Here is a 13,559-nt window from a genome sequence, read left to right as displayed (position 1 = left end):
CATTAGAATTCATTTACTCTGTTTTCCCTCTAGATCCAGGTTCTTTTCATTGGAAAGACTTTACACAGATTCCTTCAGGATATAATGGTGGCTCGCACCTGTAACCCAGGAGTTTGAGGTTGTTGTGAGCTATGACATCACAGCAGTCTACCCAGGGCGACAGAGTGAGACTCTGTCTTGGGAAAAAAATAATAAAAGAAAAAGATAATTAGGGGCTAAGAATATCAAACAGGGCAGTTATATATATTTTTTGTGTTGTTTTTGCTAATTTTTCTATTTTAAGTGGAGATGGTGTCTCACTCTTGCTCAGGCTGGTCTCAACCCCTGAGCTCAGGCAGTCCACCCTCCTCGGCCTCCCAGAGTGCTATGATTCCAGGCATGAGCCATTGGTAGGCCCCAGATGTAGGTTTTGGAAACCACCTTTTTTATTGTAATTATGTGGGTTTGGAGTTCCTGATGTCTTGAATGGTAGCTAGAAGCCTCTTAGAGATCCCCTGGTGAAGATCCTGTGCTATAAAAAGAACATACAGTACTGACTTATAGTAAAGTACTAAACGCTGTTCTAAGCACTTTACACACAATTATCTCAGTATTCGTTACCATTCTGAGTTAGGTGCCATTATTTTTGAGACAGTGTCACCCAGACAGTGTCTGGGTAGCGTGCAGTGGCATCACCATAGCTCACAGCAACCTCAAACTCTTGGGTTGAATAGATCCTCCTACCTCAGCCTCCCGAATAGCTGAGATTACAGGCGTATACGACAAGATCGGGCTCGTTTTTTCTATTTTTAGTAGAGACGTGGTCTCTTTTGCACAGACGGGTCTCAAAAGATCCTCCCGCCTCGGCCTCCAGAGTGCTAAGATGTACAGGCATCGGCCACCAGAGCGGTCTACTAGTGCCATTATTATCATACTCATTTTGTTAAATAACTTGCGAGGTCATGCAGCTAGAAAGTTATAAAAATCAGGGAGTTAGGGATCTCACGTATGCCGCTACTCTACAGCCTGCGTTCTCAATTACTCTCAGGCGCTTCCCAAGCCGCTGGCGCCGGGATCTTATTTGGGTTTGGTTACATCCTCCCGGCCAGAACGGCGCTTGTTGCAGTTTGTTGGATGGATGAATGGATAGACGAACAGAAAGAACAAGGTTGCGTCTTCGCAGAGATGGGAAATGAACCCCAGAGGTGTGCGCATTTCTCGTTTGCCCTCCAGCACCTCCCAGCAGCTCTCACCTGCTGGGCGGGGTTGTCTGCAGTACACGCCCCACTTCCGCTTCTGACCCCGCCTCCGGCAGCTGCTGTTCGCTTCGCGTTCCATAATTTTGTCCCCAGCGCCGAGCCGTCTCCCCCGCCCTCGCCGCTGCCATGGCGGCAGCTCCGCCGCTCTCCAAGGCCGAGTATCTGAAGCGGTACCTGTCCGGCGCAGATACCGGCGTCGACAGTTCTGAGCCCGGTCGCAAGCGTCGTAAAAAGCGGCCGAAGTCTGGCGGGCCCAGCGGCAAGGGGTGAGTTGGTCCAGGCGGGGGCGGGGCCCTCCCCGACTCCGCCCTCCGCTGCCCTGCCTTTCCTCCTCGCCGGCCGCTGGCCTCGCTCTCTCACTGCCTGGTGGACCCCTGTCCGAGCCCAGCGCCCCACACCCACTGCCTGCTGCCACCCCGCTTACACCTCGCGCCTCCGAGCAGCAGCTTCCACGTCTTCAAGCCAGGCTTGAACTTTCATCACTCTTTTCCCGCCTAGTAGCCTTCAGTCTCACGTAGAGAATGATGGGGCTGATTCAAAGTCTCTGTGCTTGGATTTTTAGGGTCCAGATCCTGCCTGTGGGGGTTCCGCAATCCCAAAGACTCTGGTCCTGAATCAGAGACCTTTGTCATGTCCTGTGATTCTTTTTTTTGAGTCTCGTTTTATAGCCCTCGGTAGAGTGCTGTGGCATCACAGCTCACAGCAACCTCAAACTCTTGGGTTTAAGCAGTTCTTTTGCCTCAGCCTCCCAAGTAGCGGGGACTACCGGCGCCTGCCACAACCCCTGGCTATTTTTAGAGATGAGGTCTCGCTCCGGCTCAGGCTGGTCTCGAACCTGTGAGCTCAGGCAATCCACCCACCTCGGCCTCCCAAAGTGCTGGGATTACAGGCGTGAGCCACCATGCCCGGTCCAGATTCTTAATAATAGTGATACTAACAAGAACAACTAACATTTATGCAGTTTTGCAGGCATAATTATAAAAACTTTAAACATATATGACAATACTGCCAAGAGGTAGATATTCATGTTATCTCCGCTTTTCAAATGAGAAAACTTTGTGTCTAAGTGTAGTGGGTTGAATAGTGCCCCCTCTTTTTTTGGCCACCCACCCAGAACCTCAGAATGTGACATTGGGAAATAGGGTCTTTGAAGATGTAATCAATTAAGATGAAGTCCTACTTGATAAGGTGGGTGTCAAATCAAATGTGACTGATGTGCTTTTACGAAGAAGGAAATTTGGGCACAGAGACAGTAACAGAGGAGCTGGAGGCTGAGTTTGGATTGAATTTGTGCTTCCAAAAGCCAAGTACATCTGGGGCTACTAGAATCTGGAAGAGTTAAGGGAAAGATTCTTCCTTAGAGATTTTCCAGGGAAATCCATGACCTGCATACACCTTGATATTAGACCTCTAGTTTGCAGCACTGCTAGAGAATTTATATTGTTTTTTAGACAGGATCCTGCTCCATACCCCAGGCTGGAGTGTAGGTGTGCCATCAGCTCACTGTAGCCTCCAACCTATGGGCTCAGGGTTCCTGCTTCACTCTCTTGAGAGGCTAGGACTACAAATACATACCATCAAACCCAGCTAATTTTTAAACTTTTTTGTAGTTTTGAAGAGAGGAGGTCTTGCTATGTTGTTCAGGCTGGTTTTGAACCCCTGGCCTTACATGATCCTCCCTCCTTGGCCTCCTAAATTTCTCGGATTACAGGCATGAATCACTGTGCTCAGTTGTTTTAAGTTGCCATGTTTGTGTTACTTTGTTATAGCAGCCATAGGGCAATAAGATACCCAGTGAAGTCACATAGTTCCAAAGAGCTGGTCTGTTTTCTTTCCTGGTTTGGTTATGGCCTTATAATTGCCTTCTGTCTTTCTGCCTGACTTGGGTGTGTCCTTTGGAAGCTTGCAATGTGGTGACAGTAGCTTGAATTTAGGAGCAGCATCGACCAGATTGTGAATCCTATCTGTTCTCCTTTATAGGCTATCTGCCCTTAGCAAGATATTTCATCTCATCTCTATGAACTTCAGTTTTCTTATCTTTAAAATGAGAGGAATACTGAATAAAGCTGTTAAATAATAGTTGTGATTAGAGAAGTTGCATTAAGTGTCCCTGGATATTTTTGAGGTGGAGTCTCACTTTGTCATTCTCGGCAGAGTGCTATGGCATCTTCGCTCACAGCAACCTCAAACATCTGGGCTCGAGAGATCCTCTTGCCTCAGGCTCCTGGTAGCTGGGACAGGCGCCTGCTACAACGCCTGGCTATTTTTTTCAGAGAGAGGGTCTTGCTCTTACTCAGGCTGGTCTTGAACTTCTGAGCTCAAGCAATCTACCTGCCTTGGCCTCCCGGAGTGCTAGGATTATAGGCATGAGCCATCATGCCTGGCCTCTTTTTTTTTTTTTTTTTGAGGCATAGTCTCATCCTGATCCCCTAAGCTAGAGTGCTGTGGTATCAGCCTCGCTCACAGCAACCTCAAACTCTTGGGTTCAAGTGATTCTCCTACTTCAGCTTCCTGAGTAGCGGGGACTACAGGGACCCACCTTAACATGCGGCTAATTTTTATCTTTTTAGTAGAGGTGGGGTCTCACTCTTGCTCTGGCTGGTCTTGAACTTTTGAGCCCTAGCAATCCTCCCAGAGTGCTAGGATTACAGGTATGAGCCACTGTGCTTGGCAGTATGCCAGTTAACTCAGGGTATTGAGGATGCCTCTGTGAACAGAAAAAGGCATAGTCCCTGTCCTTGTGGTACAGGCTTTCAACAACTAATTACACAGCTAATTGACTTACTCCTTTATGATAAAAGCAATGAAATTATTCCTACAGTGTATAACAGGGGTTCTTATACTTGGGTGGCTGGTGAGGGAATGGAGGGAAGCAGTCAAGAAAGATTTGCCTAAGGAAGTTACATTTATGGTAGGACCTAAAAAATGAGAAGAGTAGATCAGGCCAAGGGAAGAGACTGTAGGGACTGATGTGGTAAGGGATTTGGCTCATTTCCAGGTAGCAGAGGGTGACCTGTGAGGTAGTCAACTGGGGGTGCAGCCATACAAGATAAAGTTGGCCATGTAGGCAAAAGACTGCACTATGCAGGATATTTTAGAATTTTGAGCTTTATTCTAAAACTAATACATAAGTGTTCTTAGGCTGGTATCCCAGAATGACTGTTTCTTTTTGATCTTTTTGCTGTTCTCATTTAGAATGAGGATTGTAGATGATGATGTGAGCTGGACAGCTATTTCTACCACTAAACCCGAAAAGGAAGAAGAGGAAGAGGATGGAGATTTGCCTGTGGTATGTATGCTTGGGACTGTCAGGATTTTGAAATGAAGCAAGCTTCCCAGACTGTCTTCTCAGTGTAGGGTGGATTTGTAGCCGGGGAATTGAGGGCAGAGAAGTGACAGTTTCCAAAGAGCTGTTTATAATCGTGTTCTTTGATGATGCCTATACACTGACTTCCCTGTTTATGGAGGGCCTAGAGGTAGGGAACTGATCACAGAGGGCATAGGCAGGCCTCCTCAGCATCAGCCATAGAGCCATGATTAGAATTAGCCTTTGGAACCTATCTTTATTTATTTATTTTTTAAGCATAAAACAAAGTTTATTGAGAAAGACAAAGATAGGTTTACAGAGCAAGAGCAAGATACAGGTTTACAGATTCAGGTATGTTTGCCATAGATAGCAAACAGAAATCTACCTTTAACACAATGTTCAGGTTCTCTGATAAGGAACTTTTGATTTGCTCCTTTATTCATTGATTTAATGACGCTTTCAATTGTGTACTCTTGCCTGAGTACTGGAGATATGTAGATTAATAGAACATAGTGTATGTATTTTAGAAGTTATATCTTCGAATGAAAGATCTGAATTTCAAATAATTTCAACAATATAATAAATATTGGAGATATATTTCACATATGTACCAAGTACCGTTAGAGCCCAGGGAAGATAGGACACTTTGTATTCTGTTGGGAGATGTTGTGAAAGATGTAAATATTGAGTTGAGTTTTGAAGGATGAGCATGAGCCAGGCAGATAAAAGCTTAGGCCGATCTGTATGTATAACCTCCTATTGGCGTATATGTGAAAGCATTGCTGAGAATTGCTGAGAAACAAGGTGAGAAGGAAAGCTGTTGATAGGCTAAAGTGAAAGGTTGTAAAGATGGATTCTAGGTTTGTGTATTCAATATTAATTCTAAGTAAAATTCTAAAATAGATTATTTAAAAGGTGGTTTGCTAGTAATTACATGGGAAATAATAGTGATCTTGGGAGCCAATTTAATTTGTTAGAACAAATCATTGGAACTTAAGAATTTAAAAAAATCTTATAAAAAGAAATGCATATTATAGAATATTTAGGAATTTAATGAAAATTTAAAAAAATTATTTTTTTTGAAACAAAGTCTCACTCTGTCAAGCTGGGTAGAGTGTTATGGTGTCATAGCTCACAGCAACCTCAAAATCTTGGGCTTAAGTGATCCTCTTGCCTCAGCCTCTCAAGTAGCTAGGTCTTTAGGCACTTGGCTAGTTTTTTCTTACTCAGGCTGGTCTTGAACTCCTGAGCTCAAGCAGTCCACCTGCTTCTGCCTCCCAGAGTGCTGGGATTACAGGCATGAGCCACTGCACCTGGCAAGAAAGCTTAAAGTTTTAAAAAAGATATAATAACTGCTTATTCGGAGATAACTGCCAACAGTTGAATACATATGTCTTTAGTTTTTTTCTCTTTATAGATGATACATAATTATATTTTATTTTTTTGAACATAATTTAAGATCACACTGTACATGTGGTTTTGCAGCCTGCTGTTTTACTTAATATTTTATGACTGCTTTAGCAAGATCTTAAAATAGTTTCTGAAGATATGATTTTTAATGATATATATTTTTTCAATATATACATTTATTAAACCTGTCCTGTTATTGATTGGACACATGGGTTATTTCTAGTTTTAAAATATCATAAATAATTGTGCATAAATCATTATTGGAATCTGTTTGTTTCTATTCTGTTTGAATAGTTCAGAGGGTGTGGTCCATTTGAGTTACATTCCCACATTGCTTTCCAAAATGTGCTACCAGTTTACACTTCCAGCACAGGGAATGCAAATGCCACTGTACCCACTTCTTTAATATCAGAATATTATTAACAAAACAAAACCAGTAGCAAACTTATGCCAGTTTTGCAGGTGAGCACTTTTCTTTGAACATGGTTGAACTGAATAGTTTTTTGTATGTTTATTGGGCATTTCTATTTTGTGAATTTTCTGTTTCTTCTTTGTTTATTTTTTTAGAAAATTTGAATTTTGATTTTTTTTGCATTGATTTACTTGGTATTGTTATAGGTGTGTTTTATCATCTGCCTTTTCATTTCCTTTGTAATAGTTTTTGACATGTAAAAGTTTTAATTTTGTTGTAATTTTCCTTTATACTACTGTCTTTTGTTTTGGTGATGTCCAAAACCTAAACAAAGGAGGCTTACGTCTCACTGTTGTGTGCACCGGTTAAAACAGATCTCAATTCTTGTATTCATTTTTGTTACTGCAGGGTTACCACCACCACCAATAATAATGGCAAAATAATTAATTATAATGACTATGATAGCAGTGACTGCACAAGAATAACTAACAGACATAATTGATTGTGCATTTGCCATGTACCAAGCACTGCTAAGTATATGTGAATTATCTCGTTCAATCCTCATAGCAATCCTTTGAATCTCACTTTTACAAATGAAGAAATTGAGGCTTAGGGTAATTTGCCAGAGGTTACACAAATGCTAAGTGGCTGAGTTAGGGATTTAGATCTCAATTCATTGTGCCTGTAAGCCTGGGCTTTTAATGCCCAGTGAGAAATCTCAAACTAGCTTATCTGTAATATGAGGAATGATGGTAGCATCTTGAGAGAAGAGGAAAATTATGACCTGGATTTAAAATCCATTTGTGATCTTGTGGCATTGAGAAAGTTAACTTATTTGAGTCATGGTTTGCCATTCAGTAGTCTGGAGTCTTTCTTTATAGGATTATTGTGAAGATTGAGTTAGATGATATGAATAAAGCATAAAACACAGTGCTTTGCATATAGCTGCTATTCTGCAACTAGAATTTATTATGCCAGCTATTTTTGAAAGTCTGGTATGGAAAGGAGATCCATTGCATCAGAGAACAGAACTATGTTGGGGTCGCACCCCAAGAGCAGCATCCGCAGAGACCTGTGGAAACTGGCGGCAATCAACTAAAGAAATATAAAGTTAGGAGTGATGGTACAGAAAGACGAGAGACATAGAGTAGAATTAAAAGTGGGAGCTCAGGGGTCCATTGCCCATTGTGGGATTCCAGCAATGGCCCAGAGTGTTTGTTCCACTCTGATTTTATTGAAGTTTATTTGCCCGGAGGGTAAGATGAGGGAAGGGAACAAAGATGTCAGCAGTTTCTTGGATTGATCCTATCAACTTCTATTGTTATTATAATTAACCTTAAGGGTGGCCTTCAGTAATCTGAAATCTGAGCCTTGTACTAGGAGAGCCTCCTGCTTGAGGTCACACACACAGATTTCTAGGGAGGTGTTAAACTCCACTAGTTCTCTGTGGAGTAAAATGCCATCAGCGTTAATCTTCTCTGAGGGATCAGTGGGGATGAGGCATTTTCCTCCCATCACCACCAGAGAGGATTTTCTTCTGCGATAAGGGATATAAGCTCTTCTGCCCATATCTCAGAGCTCCAGCTACTCCCTTGGTCTCTACCCCAGGCAAATGCAAATCTCTATAATGGGTATTTGCTTTTGCCTATTTAATGGGCAGGAAACGCCCCAGAAGATGTATCTTTTCTTAGGACTTGTCATAGCCTCTTCTGTGACAATTATTTTCAGAATGCTCACAGACCCAGCAGGGTGTTTGTAAGCTATATCCCCAACAGACTATTCAGAAAAGGCAAGAAACTTGCTAGCAATGGCTAGCTTAAAGGTAAACTAGCTGACTTTTCTTTGCTCCGACTCATTCAACCTACTTTTTTGTTTTTCCTTTTTTTCTGGGGGTGTTTTCCTTTGCCAAGAATGGGGTCTTAGGTCCCTATTCTCCCAGCAAACTAGGATCAAAGCAAAGAAGTTTTAAGAAGGTAGATACACGTTCAATAAAACCAATACCTTTCTAACACTTTTCAAAAATGCAAATGACTGCTTGTAAGATAATAAATCCCCTATAAGAGCGATTGAGTGAGTGAGCATTTATCCAAGATACCTCAGGGAAGATTCCTATTTGTTTGGGAATTTGGAGAATATGGAGTGGTGGTAGCATCTTGTGGTTTTATCCCTTAAAGATTCTAATGATTCTGTTTCTATCTCAGTGGCTTCCTTTGGTTGGATTCAGGAAAACCTATCGTTATGACTACCTATAAGAAGAAAGTTTTCATAACAGCCCAAAGTCCTTTATTAATGATGGATGTGATAGGAGGCAGTCTATGTTTTCATTCTGAATGTGAAAGTAAACATGTAAAAGGAATTTAGCTTTTAGCTTATGTGTGGCAGGTGTGTACCTGGAAGGTTAATATAAAGATTTGTAATGAAAGAAGTTAACTTTTAGAGGGAAAGTTAGAGAAAGCTCTACAGTTAAACCAGTGCAGTGACAATCAGATGTCTATGGAGTGAACATAACTGAGGACCACTCCATGTTTCTTTTTGAGTGTTTTGGATCTAGGTACACCATTATATTAGGAATAGAAATGGTCACACTGATACTGGAATTTTGCTCTTCAGTAGGTCCTTGGTCTCGGGGATTCAAAGAATGAAGTGGTAAGATAGGACTTTTATTAGAAGTTAGAAAGGAAAGTAAAAAGCACCAAAGTGTCAGGAAGGGGGAAAGAACTGAAGAACTCTCTCAGGAGTCTCCACCTGGGCTCTTTTATCTAGGGGCATTAGGTCTAGAGCATTACCGTGGCTGGCAGTTGGTAGATGGAAATGAGTGCGTTAACGAATGAATGTAGTTATCATGTCCTTTACAGTCTTTGTCCCTGAGAAGGGATTAGGGTGTGTGCTCCTACCCAAGGTGGAACCACCCAAAAAACCATCACAGGCTGCTTTGTTCATGATCTTACCAGAGCCCAGAGGGTGTGTCCTGAAGAAGGCAGTCTGCTTGTGCCTAGAAAATGGGGGTCTGACCTCTGAGCTCACCTGGGCCTAGAGAATGGGAGACTCCCTGTCTAGCCTGAGTGGTGGAATCCTGTATCAACACTTCAGGTTCTTGAGTTAACAGGGCTCTTTGGATGGATTCTGTGGATTTTTTCAACATAGGAAATCCTTATTCTCAGGTGGCTGAGTTTGTGGATGAGCGGCCAGAAGAGGTAAAGCAGATGGAGGCCTTTCGTTCCAGTGCCAAATGGAAGCTTCTGGGAGGTGAGTTCCAACAACTGATGAATCTAAATTTCCTGGCAGTAGGGGAGGCCTTTTTTCATTTTATATACTTTTCTTTAGAGGAATGCATAGTTTGTTTTAGTGTGTCATTAATCCTGAAAAATATAGTGGGTGAAAGAATTCAGGACTTCTTCAGAGGGAGTAAGGAACTTACTTAGAGACCGCATATCTCTGTTTCTATTAGGTTTTGTTATTCGAGTTAGCGGGATTCGTGACTCATTTGGAGGCTTTTTAGAACCTACTCCTCTGACACAGAATAGGAGAGCACTTGGTATATAGGTGCGATTTTGGAAGGAAGTACAAGAAACAGAAGAACAGACGTTGGAGGCGTTAGCTATCTCTTATCCTCCAGAATAAAGTGGCTACTATATAGGTCAAGTACCAAAGTTTTTTGTGTTTTTCATTTGTATTAGTAAATTTCTCTGTTCTGCCCTTAATTAACTGATATTTTGTAGTACATTATCCTCCACTTGCCTGCTAGAGACTCTTCTTAGGCTAATAATTTTCTTTTCGAGTTTTTTCTTTTTTTTTTTGAGACAGAGTCTCACTTTATTGCCCTCGGTAGAGTGCTGTGGCATCATAGCTCCAGCAACCTCAAACTCTTGGGCTCAGGTGATTCTCTTGCCTCAGCCTTCTGAGTATCTGGGACTACAGGCACCTGCCACAACACCCAGCTATTTTTTTTAGAGATGGGGTCTTGCTCTTGCTCAGGCTGGTCTTGAACCCATCAGCTCTGGCAATCCACCTGTCTCAGTCTCCAGAGTGCTAGGATTACAGGAGTGAGCCACAGAGCCCAGCCCCTAGTTTTGAGTTTTTAAAAACTGTTGAATCGTTGAAGATTAGATAAAAGGTGTTTGTCACAACTGTTTGAGTAGAGACTAGTCTTACTTGCCATGATTATCTCCCTTGCCTAGGAAAGGAGATACCTTTAGTAAATATTTGTGGATTGCTGGTAGGCATTTGATTCTCACAGCCTACTGCTCTTTGGTAAATCATTGCTTGAGGCTTAGCAGTTATTCCCGCTTTTCTGAGAACTTGGTAGGTAGGGCCATAGACCAGTAAGTCACAGTCCTGGTTCCCGAGTCATTTAGGCTCTGCGTGGCCAGTGGAAGGATGCTGGTCTTTCAACCCTGTATTTATTCTTTCATAAATAAGTATCTTCTTCTTTTTTATTCTTTTCTTTTTTAGAGACAGGATCTCTTTCTATCACCTAGGCTGGAGTGTAGTAAGCCCACTGTACTCTTGAACTCCTGGGCTCAAGCATTCCTCCTGCCTCAGCTTCCAGAGTAGCTGAGACTATAGATGTGTACCATCCTGCTGGCTAATTTTTAAAATTTTTTGTAGTGGTGGATATTGTTAATGTTACTTAGGCTGGTCTCAAATTCCTGGCCTCGGTGGGATGGCAAACTACTACAACCTTTTTGTAAGGAAGTATGGAGAATCCTCAAAGAACTCAAATTAGATTCCACATTTGATCCTGCAGTCTCATCACTAGGCATCTACCCAGGAGAAAAAAAATCATTTTATTGTAAGGACATTTGCACTAGACTGTTTATTGCAGCTCAATTTACAATTGCCAAAATGTGGAAATAACCTAAATGACCACCAACCCAGGAATGGATTAACAAGCTGTGGTATATGTATACCATGGAATATTATTCAGCCATTAAAAAGGATAGAGACGTTACCTCTTTTGTATTAACCTGGTTGGAAGTGGAATATATTCCTCTTAGTAAAATATCACAAGAATGGAAAAGCAAGAATCCAATGTACTCAGTGCTAATAGGAAGCCAGTAGATGAGCTATTATACACTCAAGAGAAAAACTCAGATTAATCCAAGGCGGAGGGTAGGGGAACAAAGGAGCGGGGAGAGGGGAAAGGGGATTGGTATGCTTCCATTAAATGGACACCATGTGAGGGGTATGACACATCTGTTGGGGATGGGACACAATTCTAAGGGGGACTTTACCCAACAAATGCAAACATTGTCACCTAATTCTTTGTACCCTCTGTTAACCTGAAATTAAAAAAAAAAAAAAAAAATTCCTAGCCTCAGGTGGTCTTCCTACCTTGGCCTCCCAAAGTGCTGGAATTACAGATAGGAGTCACTGTGCTCAGCTGGAACTTGCTTCTTGATAACTGGGTAGCTCTAGTTTACCCGGATCCTTGTTCCTTTTTCACACATGGAAGATGAAAGAATTAGCTCCTACCCAGAATTTGTCTCTGTTATAATAGTTTGTGCCATGAGGTTAACTGTCCCCCAATTCTGGTTAGAAAAAAAATACACAACAAAAGTGACAGTTAGCTGTAGATTAGTGATCACTGTTGCCTCAGTTAATTTTCAGTACATGATTATTTAGGTTTATGAATGAGAACTTTATTGTCAGGATTATTTTTTCTTATCCATGATTTTCTGCCTTATTCTACAGTTATATTTCCCTTTTCCATAATTGTTTTTTTCCAAAAAGAATATTCTGATGTGGGCAGTGTCTCCTTTTCTCCTTTTCTCTTTTTCTCTCTCTCACACACACACTTCTTCTGCTACATTCTCACTGCCCCATCCCAATATGTTACTGGCAATATTTTCACTAGTCTCCGATCCTTACTTCCTTTTTAGAAATGTCATGGAATTTATCAACCTCATGGATTAGATTTGCTGTCAGGTTCCTCACAGACATCAGTACTTTTCTCTGTGCGTGGATCCCAATCAGAAAGGCTGTCATGAGACCCTGGTTCCATCTCCACCTGCTGTCTTCCAAAGTAAAGGAATTAACTTAGTTTTTAATTCATCTGTTTAACAAGAATGCATTGAGTCCTACCCAGATTTTATTTGTGGCTAGGCTTTGGAGCTCATTGATCAGACATGGAGGGAGAGGGTACTAGATTTTAGAAATGTCTCATTTCATTTTGTTATGCCTCTGAAAATTGAAAGTCTCAAACTATTTATTTTTTCCTTGACTGTGTATTTTTATTTTAAAGATTTACATATTTTATTTTATTTATAAAATAAATATTTATTTTTGAACCCACCACCTCCGGCATATGGGGCTGGCACCCTACTCCTTTGAGCCACGGGCACCGCCCTAGATTTACATGTTTTAAATATTGCATGTGGACTCTGGAGTCAAATAGATCTGGATTTGATGTTTACTCTTCCACTACTTATTTATTATTGATATGACTTTGGCAAATTACTTAATCTTTCTGTCAACTTCCTCATCTATATAATGGAGACAACAATATTTGTCTCCTAGATGTCTGAAAATTAAATGAGGTAATCTATATAACGCTTTTGCACCTAGCAATCAGTTAATGCTTGAACCTTCTTTTTTTGTGATCTAGTTTTTCCTTCTGTAACAAGGAGCACAATGACATGGATTAAATAGTTAACATTTCATTTTGGTGTGCCCAGGTTTTGTCACTTTGCCTTTTGAGAGAAAAGTGAGTACTAGGCTAAATTATCTAGGCTAAATATCAGTAGGAGCCACTGTCTAGAATCTCTGCACAAATGAGGTTGTGGAAATAACACTGGATTGGGAGTTAGGGCTCTAGCCTCGCTCTGACCTTAGGTAAGAAATCACTCAGCTCCTCAGAGCTCTCTTTTCATGCTGCAAAATAAGGGTATCTGCTTTGCTTATCTTATAGGGTATAATATGAAAAATTTATTTAAAATGGTTTGCAGAGTTGGGGGGTGCCTGTAGCTCAGTGAGTGGGGTACTGGCCCCATATACCGAGGGTGGCGGGCTCGAGCCTGGGCCTGGGAAAACTGCAACAACAACAACAACAACAAAAAAAACCCCCATAAGTATATATATGTATATATAGCTGGGCTTTGTGGTGGGCACCTGTAGTCCCAGCTACTCGGGAGGCTGAGGCAAGAGAATCACCTAAGCCCAGGAGTTAGAGGTTGCTGTGAACAGTGTGACA

At 41.6% G+C, this 13,559-nt stretch overlaps 1 protein-coding gene across 2 annotated transcripts in view; it reads left to right on the top strand.

The window, feature by feature from the left end:
- The window catches only part of BUD13 (BUD13 homolog), a 30,797-nt gene that overhangs the window by 4,701 nt on the left and 12,537 nt on the right, over positions 1–13,559 (top strand). The window contains exons 1-3 of one of the 2 annotated variants that reach the window (XM_012808165.2): positions 789–1,504; positions 4,434–4,527; positions 9,529–9,613. In XM_012808165.2, the coding sequence (XP_012663619.1) occupies positions 1,365–1,504; positions 4,434–4,527; positions 9,529–9,613 (319 nt within the window). In that variant the 5' untranslated portion in view covers positions 789–1,364. Of the gene's footprint in view, positions 1–788; positions 1,505–4,433; positions 4,528–9,528; positions 9,614–13,559 lie in introns of those variants that run through there. The other variant, XM_023516049.1, reaches the window with a different exon arrangement.

Source organism: Otolemur garnettii, unplaced genomic scaffold (genome assembly GCF_000181295.1).
Source record: "Otolemur garnettii isolate 467f Iridium unplaced genomic scaffold, OtoGar3 scaffold00086, whole genome shotgun sequence".
Lineage (NCBI taxonomy): Eukaryota > Metazoa > Chordata > Mammalia > Primates > Galagidae > Otolemur > Otolemur garnettii.
This window is presented reverse-complemented; position numbering and strand designations above follow the sequence as displayed.